Consider the following 12500-nt stretch of genomic DNA (forward strand, 5'->3'; position numbering starts at 1 on the left):
GCGTGACGAACAGCCTCGCTCTGCGCGTCTTGCGGTGTTCCTACACCGCGTTCACCGCTGCTGCTGCTGCTGCTGCTGCTGCTGTGTCTGCGGACACCGCGTTCACCGCTGCTGCTGCTGCTGCTGCTGCTGCTGTGTCTGCTGCTTCAGGTGCTGCTGCTGCGCGCGCTGCTGGACCACAAGCGGGCGCTGCCGTGTCTGCTTGCTGCAGCTTGCTGCTGCTGCGCTGCTGCTGCTCGGAGGCCTTTAAGTGAAATCTTTTTTTCTTTTATTTTGTCTTCTTCTGTTTGGAGCCGCTACGCCCTGTGGTCGCCGCTGCTGCATGCGCCCCCGGCGCTGGGGCTGCTGCTGCTGCGCCTGCTGCTGCAGGCAGCAGCAGCAGCAGCAGGAGCAGCAACTGCTGCCTGCAGAAGACACTTGGAGGAACTTGAGGCCAATCTCCTCGAGGCTTCCATTCCCGAAAATGTGCACTTCGAAGAGCCGGGCGGGGAGCCCGCAGTAGAGCCCGCAGTGGCTAGCTAGCCAGCTAGCTAGCTAGCCAGCCAGCTAGCCAGCGAGCCAGATAGCGCCAGATATCTGGCCAGCTAGCCAGCTAGCTGGCTGGCTGCTAGCTAGCTAGCTAGCTAGCCACTGCCAGTGCTAGCTAGCGCTAGCGAGGCTGCAGCGGAAGAAACTGGAATGGCGTTTCGCCCCCGCTGCTGCAGCTGCTGCAGCTGCGGCGGCGTTCAGGGCTGCGAGCAGCAGCAGCAACATTTGACAAGTCGAGTTAATTGTTTTGTCGAAAAGTTGAAGCTTTCGGGTCTTTGCGGCGGCAGCTGCTGCAGGAAGCTGCAGGCAAGTGCAGCGTAGAGAGGCTGGAAAGCGAGGGAAAGCTGCAGTGAATGGCGCTTTGAACAGTTCGCAGCTGCTTGAACTTGTAAGAATAATAATAACAATTAATAATAACAAATAATGATAGTTAGTTGAAGCTGAATTCAGCTTTCCACCGGCAAGCGTGGCCGCTGCACTGCACGGCTTGCTCGGAAAGCCGTGCAGGAAATCGATTTCGGCCAATTGAAAAGAAGCAGAAAAGAAGAAAAGTTTCGTTTCAGTGAAGAGCCTTCATTGCAACTTTTGCTTTCGAGCAGCAGCAGCGAAAACAGAGAGAAAAGGGAGGAAGAAAAGCCGCAAAATGACAAAAGTGCAGTTCAGAATGGCTGGGGCTCAGCAGGCCGCGCAGCGGATTTCGGGTGTACAGGCAGCTTTTGTCGAAGCTGCAACAATTTGAACTGAATTAATTCTTGAAGCAGCAGCAGCATGTTTAGGGGATACGCTGCGGCGCGAAAGATGCAGTTATTTCTTTTTGTTCTTTTATTTCTTTCACTTTTGCAAAACAAAAATGTTTTCTGCACGCGGCTGAAGTCGGGCTCGCGGGCGTGGGTGGCGCCGTACCAAGTTGCCGGTCCGCGGGCCGACGATGAGTGGAAAGCTCGTAAGTAAATGCGGAAAAAGAAATAAAAAACAATTTTTAATTTGCAGCTTTTGCAAAAAGCTGCAAAGCCGACTTCGGAGTGGGAGTTTTCGCCGCTTTTCCTCTTCAGCGCGCTGCAGTTCAGCGACCCCGTGGTGGGATCTTTGGTCTTGCTGCCGTATTCCTCGGCCTTTCCCGCTTGTGAGGACTTTATTGAATTTTGAAAACACTTTTTGAAATTAATTCAAAATGCTGCAGTCATTTGGCTCACGGGAACTTCCCGCACGCCGCTGATGAAGAGTTGGTACAGCGGTAACTCTGTTCAAGTTTTTTTGAATTTGCAACTTCGCACTTCCAAGCCCCAGCCTTCAACTTAGGCTTTATGGCCTTCGGATTTGTTTTAAAGGTGAAAAATGCAAAATAAAAACAAAAGTTTCTGCACTTGCAGCTTTTCAGGCAGCACTGCTTCTCGGAATATTTCCAATTGTTGCTGCAGTTCTTGCAGACTTGGCAGCAGCAGTTGGCATTTACGGGTGACTTGGAAGCTGTGCTGCTGCTTTCCAGAAGTCTTTTTCATTTTGTTTTATTTCTTTTTCAGCTTTCTCCAGCCCGACAGATTCTTTCCCCTTTGCGGGATCTTCTGGGCCAGTTTCATCATTTCCAACATGGTCTACGTGACTTGTTTTCCGCAGGAAACCATCTTGACCACTGGTCCGTTCGCTCGCGCTGCTGCTGCTGCTGCTGCTGCTGCTGCTGCTGCTGCGCTGCAGCAGCAGTTTCTGCAGAGTGTTGCTGACTTCAGTTTCTTCTGCTGCTGCTGCTGCTGCTGCTGCTGCTGCACAAGGCTGCAGGCTCCCTTCACCGGCGTTTTGCATCTCACATTGCCGCTCCAATCCTGCTGCTGCTGCTGCTGCTGCTGCTGCTGCAGGCTGGGGCTTCCACTGGCTGCTGCTGCTGCTGGCGACAGCAGCTTGCTGCTGCTTGCTGTGGCTGGCGCAGCGGCGGTTCCGGCGCTGCGTGCAGAACGGAGTGACTGCGTCAGTGGCTGCTGCTGCCGGTTCTTTAGCAAAACCCTAAACCCTAAACCCTAAACCCTAAAGTTGAAAAATGAAAATAATTATCATTTCTGAATTAAAAATCAAAAAATAATTTTCGATTTTTACTAAACCCTAAACCCTAAACCCTAAACCCTAAACCCTAAACCCTAAACCCTAAACCCTAAACCCTAAACCCTAAACCCTAAACCCTAAACCCTAAACCCTAAACCCTAAACCCTAAACCCTAAACCTTTTTACTAAACCCTAAACCCTAAACCCTAAACCCTAAACCCTAAACCCTAAACCCTAAACCCTAAACCCTAAACCCTAAACCCGCGCTTTCCACGCGGACCGCAGCACCACCAACGCCTTCGGCGCCGCCGCCGCTGCCGCCTTCGCCTGGGCCTTCTTCGCGGGGGCGAAGGCCTCGGCCTTTGACGTTTTATCTTTTATTTCTTATCCATCAAAAGTGAGAAATAAATCCAAAACTCGACTTTGCTGCAGCTTTTCCATCCTTTCCCCCCTGCTGCTGCTGCTGCTGCTGCTGCTGCTGCTGCTGCTGCTGCTGCTGCTGCTGCTGCTGCTGCTGCTGCTGCTGCTGCTGCTGCTGTGCAGTTCAAGTGGAGCGACCCCACGGACGTCTTTTTCTTTTTGTTTTTTTTAATTCTTTTTCTAATTGGCATTTTCGTCGACTACCGCCGAGACCTCGCCCAGCGGAGCCCGGGCTTCGGTGAGCATCTGCTGCTGCAGTGCTGCTGCAGTGCTGCTGCAGTGCTGCTGCAGTGCTGCTGCAGTTCCTGCTGCTCTTCTGCTGCTGCTGCAGCGCTGCTGCTGCAGCGCTGCTGCTGCAGCGCTGCTGCTGCAGCGTCTGTGCTGCTTCGCGGCGGCGGCAGCAGCGCCGCTGCCCCGCTGCCTCTGCTTCGCTGTTGCTGCTGCAGCTGCTTTGCTGCTGCTGCTGCTGCTGCTGCGCTTGCACCCCCGGTCTTTGCCTGCTGCTGCTGCATCAATACTATTTGTTTTGCTGCTCAGGCGAAGGCAAAGACGAAGGCCCAGCCCCCAGATGGGTGGGTACTGAGGCCCCCGGCATAGACCTCCAGGGGGGCCCCCCTGCTGCAGCAAAAGGGGGCCCCTCGGAGGCCTCTTCAGAAGCTTCGGAGCCTTTCCTCATTTTCCCGGACTCCGCGGAGAAACCAGGTGTACGTACACCTGCAGGCGCTGCTGGTGTTCGTACACTGGAGGTGCTGCCGCAGCTGCTGCTGCTGCTGCTGCTGCTGCTGCTGCTGCTGCTGCTGCTGCAGCTCCTGGCTTTCGCTTTTAATATTTTCACTTTTAGGGAATTCGGAGAAATGGAGAAGAGGCAGAAAAAGACTCAAATGAAAACAGCGAAACTGAAAGTGTGGAACAAGACGACGAATTTGTTTCCAAGTGGATACAGCGAGCCCAAGTACCTAAACCCTAAACCCTAAACCCTAAACCCTAAACCCTAAACCCTAAGTTTTCTGCATCAAACTCTTCAACTTTGCTGCTAATTGGACTTGCTGCAGCTGCTAACAAATGCCTCTCGGGCGACAACAGCAGAAGCAGAAGAGGACTCAGCGCGATTTTGTTTTTTCTCTTCAATAGAAGACGCAGAGGTGGGATTTTTTTGAAGTTTTTTTTTGTTTAAATGCAGCAGCAGCAGCACTATTAAATAAAATTATAAATGGAAGAATAATTGAAAAGTCTGAAAATAAAATTATAAATTGAAGAATAATTGAAAAGTCTGAAAATTCCATTTCTGAATTTCCCGACACCCTGGACCAGGAAGACGAGCTGGAGAGACACCTCAACTTGATCCGCGAAGCCGCGCGAGTTTGAAAATAAATTTCAAAAAAAATTCAAAAAAATAAAACTGAAAAAGCAGCAGCGGCGTTTCTGCTGTTTCGCGGAGTCCTGGGGCTGAGGTGTACGTACACCCCAGCCCAACGGCTCGCCAGCGAGCCGTTGGGTTTCATTTCAGTTCCAAAAGAGTTCAAAAAGTTCCCGCGCGAACGCGCACGCCGCAACACAAAAAAGAAAACAGACTAAGGCTTTAAATTCCAGAAAAAGAAAACAAATTTACAAAAAACTTTCTGCTTTTACCGCAGAGTTTGCACGAAAAAAGTGACCCGCGGGGGGCCCCCGGGGGCCCCCAGGGAGGGGCGGTGGGGCCTGCAGGGGCCCCCAGGGGCCCCCAGGAGCCAGGCCTGCGTTTAAGAAACGGGAAAATAAATAAAATAAATAAATGCGGAATTAGAAAACTTAAAATAAAACCATTTTACTTTCTTTCGTGGAGGATCTTCTCCGGCGTTTCGAACATTTCAGAAACCCTCGGGTGTACGTACACCCCAACTCCGCCAGGACCTCCCCTGAAATCGAGTGTACGTACACCTCAAAGCCGCCGAAACTTCTCAGCCTCTTCTGCTCGGAGTTCGGAAAAACGGAAACTGAGCTGCTGCGCATGAAGTCACGGGGCCTCTAGAGCAGCTAGTTGCTGCAGCTGCTGCTGCAGCTGCTGCTGCTGCAGCTGCTGCCCTGCTGCTGCAGCAGCTGCTGCTGCTGCTGCAGCTGCTGCTGCTGGAGGCCCACCAATGGCTTCCGCCGGAGATGATTCGAAAGAGGGCAAAAGCGCCTGTGGCAAATATGAGGTGAGCAGACACCCGGCGCTGCAGCAGCAGCAGCAGCAGCTGCAGCAGCTGCAGCAGGACGAGCGACTGGACTTCTGCAGCCCATCCTTTGACCCGCTGCTGCTGCTGCAGCAGCCCGCCTCTGCTGCAGCAGCAGCAGCAGCAGCAGGAACAGCCGCTCTGCCGAACATCCGAGTTGCGGAGCTGCTGCTGCCGTGGGGCCATCAGCCACAGACCAGTGCAGCAGCAGCAGCAGCTGCTGCTGATAATGAAGCAGCAGCAGCAGCAGCAGCAGCAGCAGCAGCAGGAGACCAAGGGCCGCTGAAGCGAACGGCCTTTGATGCCAAACTTAACGCAGCGAAAAACAAGCAGCTAAGACTGGGTAGGTCTTGCTGCTGCTTCTTTTACTGCTGCTGCTGCTGCTGTTGCTGCTGCTACTGTTGTCGCTGCTGCTGGTGCTGCTGTTGCTGCTGCTGCTGCGTTCGGTGCTGTTGCTTCCCTGCTTTTGCCTTTCTTCCGTTGCTGCTGCCGTGCTGCTGCTGTTGCTGCTGCTGCTGCACTGGTCGTGTCCTTCTGTCGTGCAGCTGCTTCTGTGCTTGCTGCTGCTGCTGCTGCTGCTGCTGCTGCTGCTGCTGCTGCAGACCTCCGGCAAGCTGCTGCTGTATCGAAGCGGAGCGGCGCTTTGGCCTCTCACATTTTATCGCTGAGATTTACAGGTAACAGCAGCACCACCACCACTGCTGCTGCTGCTGCTGCTGCTGCTGCTGCTGCTGCTGCTGCTGCTGCTGCTTGACTAGCCGGTGGTTCGGGTTGCCTGCTGCTTCGTCGCGCACTTGTCTTTGATTCCTTTTATAGTTCAGTTCCCACGGTTGCAGGTTGCTGCTGCTGCGCTGCTGCTGCACTGCTGCTGCTGCTGCGCTGCTGCTGCACTGCTGCTGCTGCTGCAGGCCAGCTGCTGCCGCAGCGCGTCCTCAGACGAAGTGCAGCTCGTGCTGCTGCTGCTGCTGCTGCTGCTGCTGCTGCTGGAGGGGGTAAGGGGCTCCCCCTGAGGGGCCCCTTAGCGCATCTGCGGCTGTGGCAGCAGCAGCAGCAGCAGCTCGAGGTCCACGTACACCCCAACGCCCTACAGTTCCTCAGGAGCCGCGGGACTGACCCAACCAGCAGCAGCAGCAGCAGCAGCAGCAGCAGCAGCAGCAGCAGCAGCAGCAGCAGCGTACGTGTGAGGGGTTATCTGCGCTGGTTCGACCCCAATTTGACTCTGCTGCTGCAGCCCGCAGAGCTGCTAGAAGATGGCCCCGAGCAGCAGCAGCAGCCGCAGCGACGGCAGCAGCAGCAGCAGCAGCGACAGCAGCAGCAGCAGCAGCAGCAGCAGCAGCAGTCTCTAGATTGGCTGATAGTTCCGTATGTCTTTGCGCCCTCACATGCTTTTGCTGCTGCTTGTCAAGAGCCTCATTTTGCACTGCAGCCACTTTAGCTGCAGCTGCTGCTATTGCTGCTGCAGCAGCTGCTGTTGCTGTTCCTACTGCTGCTGCTGCTGCTGCTGCTGCTGCTGCATTTGTGCTGCAGCTGCCGCCACTTGCTCTCGGTCCGCCCCCTCATTCCCCAGAGATGAAGAGGAGCTGCAGCAGCAAATGCATGTGAGGCCTCTTCACTAAATGCTGCTGCTGCTGCTTCTGCTGCTGCTGCTGCTTCTGCTGCTGCTGCTGCTACGAGCTGCTGCAGTAAGACCTGCTGCTGCTGCTGCTGCTGCTGCTGTCACTGCTGTTGTGGGGTCTGAGCGGCTGCTGGCAGCCGACCCTTTAGCTTCAGCGGCCCACTAGGCTTGCGTTGCTGCCGCTGCTTCTGCTTCCTGTGCTGCTGCTGCTGCTGCTGCTGCTGCTGCTGCTGCTGCTGGTCCGTGTCCTCCTGCTGCTTCTCGTCGTCTTCCTCCTCTACTTGCTGCTGCTGCGGCTGTCGCTGCTGCTGCTGCTGCTGCTGCTGCTGCTGCTCCTGCCTCTGAGTCTCCTGCTGCTCTCCGTGGTCATGGTCTAGTTGGAATAGGCGGGAAGCAGCAGCAGCAGCAGCTCGCTGGGGCCTCTTGGGGGCTTTTTCAGCAGCTGGACTGCTGCTGCTGCTGCTGCTGCTGCTGCTGCTGATCTTTATTGTGATATTTCCTGCTGGAGGCAACCAGTCCTCGGCAGTGGCGCTGCTGCTGCTGCTGCTGTTGCTGCTGCTGCGCTTGCTGCTGCTGCTGGGACCCACAGAGACCTGCAGCAGCCCCTGCTGCTGCAGGGGCCTACCGCGTCGCGCAGGCATCTCGAGGCTGCTGCTGCTGCTGTGGGTGCTGCTGCTGCTGCTGCAGTTGCTGCTGCTGCTGCAGTTGCTGCTGCTGCTGTCGCTCAGTCTATGCCTCTTTCGCCCGCGCTGCTGCTGCCACGCCTTTTCCGTCTCTGCGGCGCCTTCTTCGGGGTCTGTGACCTGTTGCTGCTGCTGCTGTTGCTGCTGCTGCTGTTGCTGCTGCTGCTGCTGCTCTTCGCCTGCAAGTTGCTGAGCAGCAGCAGCAGCAGCAGCGTCACCTCCGCAAATTCGTGGACGCCCCCTTGGCCTCTTCTGGGGAGCCACAGCTGCAGCAGCAGCGTCGGCAGCAGCAGCGTGGTCAGGAGCCGCAGCAGCAACAGCAGCAGCAGCAGCTGCTGCTGCTGCTGCTGCTGCAGCATGAGGGCTCGGGGCGTCCGCTGCCTCGCGCAGCTGTTCAGGCATTTGCTGCTGGGCGCTGCTGGGAGCTTCTGTGTGTTGCTTCCCTCCATTTGCTGCTTTCCCAGTTGAAGTCTTATCTGCTGCTGCTGCTGCTGCTGCTGCAGCAGCAGCAGCAGCAGGCGCTGCATGCGCCTTCCTGTGGGCCTCTTTATCTGCTGCCTTGGCTTCTGCTGCTCGGCTGGGGCCCCTGGGGCCCCCCTGCTGCTGCTGGTTAGCCGCGTGAGCTGCTGCTGCTTGCTCTTTGCCTGCGTTTTTGCTGCTGCTTGCTGCAGCAGCAGCAGCAGCAGCAGCAGCAGGGGCCCCCTGCAGCTCCGCCTGCAAGCGAGCCACAAACTGCAAAGCCAGGGCCTCAGCTAAGGGCCTCCCGTACCTTTTGCTGCTGAAGAGGCGGCAGTAAGTGCCCCCTGGAATAGGGTACGAGCGGCTGCGGAGGGCCCTAAGAAACTGGGGGCTGGGGGCCCCCCGGGGGGCCCCCTGCAGCAAACTGCACAGAGGAGGCAGCGAAAAATGAACTATTATACTTCTTAGTTTGGGAGAATAAACTATGCAAGGCAAGGGGTGGCCTGGGGGGGGGGCGGGGAGTTCGGAGAGCCGCTGCTGCTGCCGCAGAGTTCCTGCTGCTGCTGCTGCTGCTGCTGCTGCTGCGGCCGGCGGCAGACCCGCTGCTGCTGCTGCTGCTGCTGCAGCGCTCGCTGCTGCAGCAGGAGGCACCAAACCCGATATCGAAAATAACGAAGACACTGGAGAAGCCCCGTAAGGCAAAAGAGGCAGCCCACCAACAGACCCACTGCTGCACAGGGGGCCCCCCACAGGGGCCCCCACGGGGGCCCCCACGGGGGCCCCCACGGGAGCCCCTACAGGGGCCCCCACAGGGGCCCCTACGGGGCCCCCCACGGGGGCCCCCACGGGGGCCCCCAGGGGAGCCCCACCGGGGGCCCCCACAGGGGCCCCCACGGGGGCCCCCACGGGGGGCCCCACGGGGGCCCCCACGGGGGCCCCCATAAGGGGCCTCATAGGCTCAACGCCAAAAGGGTACTGACAAGGGGGGGCCCCCGAAGACGGAAGAAGGCAGGGGGTGGAGGGGCCCCGTGCTGCTAGGTGGCTTGCTGCGTATGCCTGAGGAGCAGCAGCAGCAGCAGCAGCAGCAGCAGCAGAAACAGCAGCAGCAGCAGCAGCAGCAGAAACAGCAGCAGGAGGATTCATAAGAAAGGGCTTGCGGGGGTTCAGGGGCTGGCGTTTATAGGGACTAGGGTTTAGGGACTAGGGTTTAGGGACTAGGGTTTAGGGTTTAGAGAAGCCTTAAACCATTCAAACCCTAAACTGAGTGTTGAGGGTTTAAAGACCTACACCAGACAGTTCGCTGGGGGCCCCCAAGGGGGCCCCCAGGGGGGCCCCCAGGGGGGCCCCCATGGGGGCCCCCGCGCCGCTGCAGGGCCCGTTGCATGTGCAGCAGCTAGCAGCAGCAGCTGCTGCTGCTGCTGCTTCTAAACCCCTCGAGACGGAGCCGTCGCGTAGCGCAGCTACGGGAAGCTGCCAGCTGTAGTGGGCTAAAGGCTTTTGCTGCTGCTGCTGCTGCTGCTGCTGCTGCTGCCTCTTTTGTTGCTGCTTTTGCTGCTGCTCGCGAGAGGCGCTTCTGTGGGAATCCCTTTGAGGGGCCCCCCTGAAGAGGGGCGGCCTTGACCTGCTGTTGGGGTATATGCAGCAGGTGAGCAGCAGCTGCTGCGGCTCCTGCTGCTGCTGCTGCTGCTGCTGCTGCTGCTTTTCAGCAGCAGCAGAGGAGCCCTGCCTGCTGCGCCTCGAGGGGCCCCCCGCGGGCTTCAGAGGAACTAAAAGAGGGTCAGGGGGCCCCTGCAGAGGCAGCGCATGCAGTCTGTGTCTGTGCATGCTTAAAGTGTGGCTAGCTGGGGCAGCAGCAGCAGCAGCAGCAGCAATGACTGTAGGTACACCGCAGCAGCAGCAGCAGCAGCAGCGGGAGCAGCAGCTGCTGCTGCAGAACCGGAAAGAGGCTGCGCTTCTCCGCTTTTAACTGCATTTAAATCAAATGGACTTGTCAGCGGGAATCAGCGCGGGGTAAAAGTCCAGAAAGCTAATCGAGTTTCTGCATTGGTGCGCGGATCGAGTTGGGGTGTACGTACACCTCGTCGCCTCCTTCGAAGCGCAACTTGAACTGCACTTTACACATTTACGCAATTAAACATTTTTAATTCAAATTTAGTTTAAATTTAATTTAAATTTAACGCAATTTAAAGGAATAAACGCGGAAAACGGCGGCCGCAGACGCAGCCACCCGCTGGCCTCTCGAGTGGTCCTGCGAACCCCCGCAGCAAATCAACCGCTGAAACCGCCTTTTTTCCGGATTTTTCGACTTAAATTCATTCATTTATTTATTTAATTTAATTTAAGTTTTTAATTATTCAAAAAGAACTCCATTTGCACTTCAAAAGGCACTTCCGCCGTTTCCAAACGCCCCCCGCGAGCCCGCGCCCGCAGCAGCAAGTGACCTGCTGCCGACACCCGGCGGGCATTAAAGCTGCAAAAGCCCACTTATTAATCCAATTTAATTCATTTAATTTAATTTAATTAATTTAATTAATTTAATTTAATTTAATTTATTTAATTTATTCATTTTATTTCATTTAATTCACTCCAGTTGTCCATTTCAAACAAAAAATAAAACCGCCGACGCCCCAGACCCCCACATGAGTCACCCGCAGGCCCGGGAGCCTCGCCACTACCCTTTGCCCCGGGCCCCACAGCTAGCTGGCTAGCTAGCTAGCTAGCTAGCTAGCTAGCTAGCTAGCTGGCCAGCTAGCTAGCTGGCTAGCTGGCTAGCTAACTACCCAGCTAGATACCTGCATAGATAGACAGCCAGCTAGCTAGCTAGCTGGCTGTCCAGCCAGGTAGCTGGATAGATAGCCAGCTAGCTAGCCAGGTGGGCAGCTAGCTAGCTAGCCAGGCAGCTAGCTAGCTAGCTAGCTAGGCAGCTAGCTAGCCAGGTGGGCAGATAACTAGCTAGCTAGGCAGCTAGCTAGCCAGTTAGCTAGCTGGCCAGCTAGCTGTGGGGCGCCGCTGCTAGCCAGGCAGCTGCCTAGCTGTGCAGTCTCAAGGCTAGCTAGCTAGCTAGCTGGCTAGCTAGCTAGCCAGCTAGCTAGCCAGCCTTGAGACTCTGCTAACTAGCTGGCTAGCTAGCTAGCTAGCCAGCTAGCTAACTAGCTAGCTAGCTAGCCAGCTAGCTAACTAGCTAGCTAGCTAGCGTTTGGGTATTGGCTAGCAGCAACTCGCCACGCAGCAAAACCCTAAACCCTAAACCCTAAACCCTAAACCCTGAATCCAAAAGCTTAAGCCTTTGACCTTCAAGCGTCGCAAGGGAAGACGAAGAAATGCCCCTTTACTCGTTTGCTGCGGTTGCTGCTGCTGCTGCTGCTGCTGCTGCTGCTGCTGCTGCTGCTGCTGTTCCGGCCGCAATTGCATTTGTTGCAATTGCTGCTGCTGCCGCTGCTGCTGCTGTTGCTGTTGCTGCTGCTGCTGCTGTTGTTGTTGCTGCTGCTGCTGCATCCCTCTGCGCTAAGTATTGAATGCGTGAGTCGCTAGTGGCATTTCATGCTTCTGCTGCTGCTGCTTTTGCTGCTTTTGCTGCTGCTGCTGCTTGTGCTGCAGCAGCAGCAGCCTGCGGCGGAGCAGCAGGAGGTGCTGCTGCAGTTCTGCTGCAAAAGGCTGCGCTAGCCAAGCGAGGCGTGCTGCTTTTGCTGTTGCTGCTGCAGCAGTTGCTGCTGCCCCCTTCGTTTCTGCTGCTGCTGCTGCTGCTGCTGCCACCTCCTGCAGCAGCAGCAGCTTAAACGCTGCATCACGCTGCAGCAGCGAGACAACAGCCTCCGAGAGGGCAGCAGCACACGGAGCAGCAGCAGCAGCAGCAGCAGCAGCAGATGGTGCTGCTGCAGGCCTGAAACCCCTTTGGTTTCTCGTGCTGCTGCTCCTGCTGCTGCTGCAACTGCGCTGCAGCGTTTGAGCTGCTGCTGCTGCTGCTGTTGCTTGCTGCTGCAGCAGCAGCTGCTGCTGCTGCAGCTGCCAAAGCAGCGGCTCCACAGTGCCTAGCAGTATATCATCTGCTTCTGTTAGTGCTGCTGCTGCTGCTGCTGCTGCTGCTGCTGTTTTTTCTTCTGGGGGGTTGGGTTGTACAGGCAGTTCTGCTGCTGCACCATCAGCAGCAGCAGCAGCAGCAGCAGCAGCGGCAGCAGCAGCCAGTTGCTGCTGCTGCTGCTGCTCCAGCGCGCACGGGGCCTCCTTGCTGCTGTTGAGGCAGCACCGAGTTACTGCGTTTTGCAGCTGCAGCAGCGCTTTTCCTGTTGCTGCTGCTGCTGCTGCAGTTGCTGCTGCTGCTGCTGCTTCTGCAGCTGCCACAACGCACTCCAGGGCCTTGACCTCCTCAGCAGCTGCAGCGCCGGCGTAGCAGCAGCAGCAGCAGCAGCAACCAACACAGCAGCTGCTGCTGCTGCTGCTGCTGCTGCAGCAAGCCATTTCCAGGTGTACGTACACCGCAGGGGGGCCCCCTAACTGCCGGGGGCCCCTCTTTTGGGGCCCCACTTTAGATCTAACTTTCCCGAGGGTTTGAAGAAGAAATAAATGAAATATAAT

The 12500-nt window shown here is 56.8% G+C and overlaps 5 protein-coding genes across 5 annotated transcripts in view; 3 read left to right on the forward strand and 2 right to left on the reverse strand.

Moving 5' to 3' along the window:
• The window catches only part of ENH_00001920 (hypothetical protein, conserved), a gene marked incomplete at both ends in the record, with an annotated part of 2024 nt that extends 1502 nt beyond the window's left edge, over positions 1–522 (forward strand). Inside the window, 2 exon segments of the mRNA XM_013578196.1 lie at positions 151–194; positions 370–522. Coding sequence (XP_013433650.1) covers positions 151–194; positions 370–522 — 197 coding nt within the window.
• Positions 523–1832: 1310 nt separating this feature from the next.
• Positions 1833–3946, forward strand: ENH_00001930 (hypothetical protein; the record flags this gene model as incomplete). The annotated part of the gene is made up of 6 exons (XM_013578197.1): positions 1833–1856; positions 2049–2161; positions 2845–2956; positions 3103–3217; positions 3517–3683; positions 3821–3946. 6 exons carry the CDS (start codon positions 1833–1835, stop codon positions 3944–3946), a joined length of 657 nt encoding a protein of 218 aa, XP_013433651.1.
• Positions 3947–5096: 1150 nt separating this feature from the next.
• On the forward strand, positions 5097–6744 carry ENH_00001940 (hypothetical protein, conserved; the record flags this gene model as incomplete). Its single annotated transcript, XM_013578198.1, has 4 exons — positions 5097–5514; positions 5774–5848; positions 6080–6533; positions 6699–6744. 4 exons carry the CDS (start codon positions 5097–5099, stop codon positions 6742–6744), a joined length of 993 nt encoding a protein of 330 aa, XP_013433652.1.
• Positions 6745–6887: 143 nt separating this feature from the next.
• On the reverse strand, positions 6888–9752 carry ENH_00001950 (hypothetical protein, conserved; the record flags this gene model as incomplete). The annotated part of the gene is made up of 2 exons (XM_013578199.1): positions 6888–8984; positions 9216–9752. 2 exons carry the CDS (start codon positions 9750–9752, stop codon positions 6888–6890), a joined length of 2634 nt encoding a protein of 877 aa, XP_013433653.1.
• Positions 9753–11432: 1680 nt separating this feature from the next.
• Positions 11433–12383, reverse strand: ENH_00001960 (hypothetical protein, conserved; the record flags this gene model as incomplete). Its single annotated transcript, XM_013578200.1, has 1 exon — positions 11433–12383. One exon carries the CDS (start codon positions 12381–12383, stop codon positions 11433–11435), a length of 951 nt encoding a protein of 316 aa, XP_013433654.1.
• Positions 12384–12500: the final 117 nt, after the last annotated feature.

Source organism: Eimeria necatrix, genomic scaffold, assembly GCF_000499385.1.
Source record: "Eimeria necatrix Houghton genomic scaffold, Enh_scaff105, whole genome shotgun sequence".
NCBI lineage: Eukaryota > Apicomplexa > Conoidasida > Eucoccidiorida > Eimeriidae > Eimeria > Eimeria necatrix.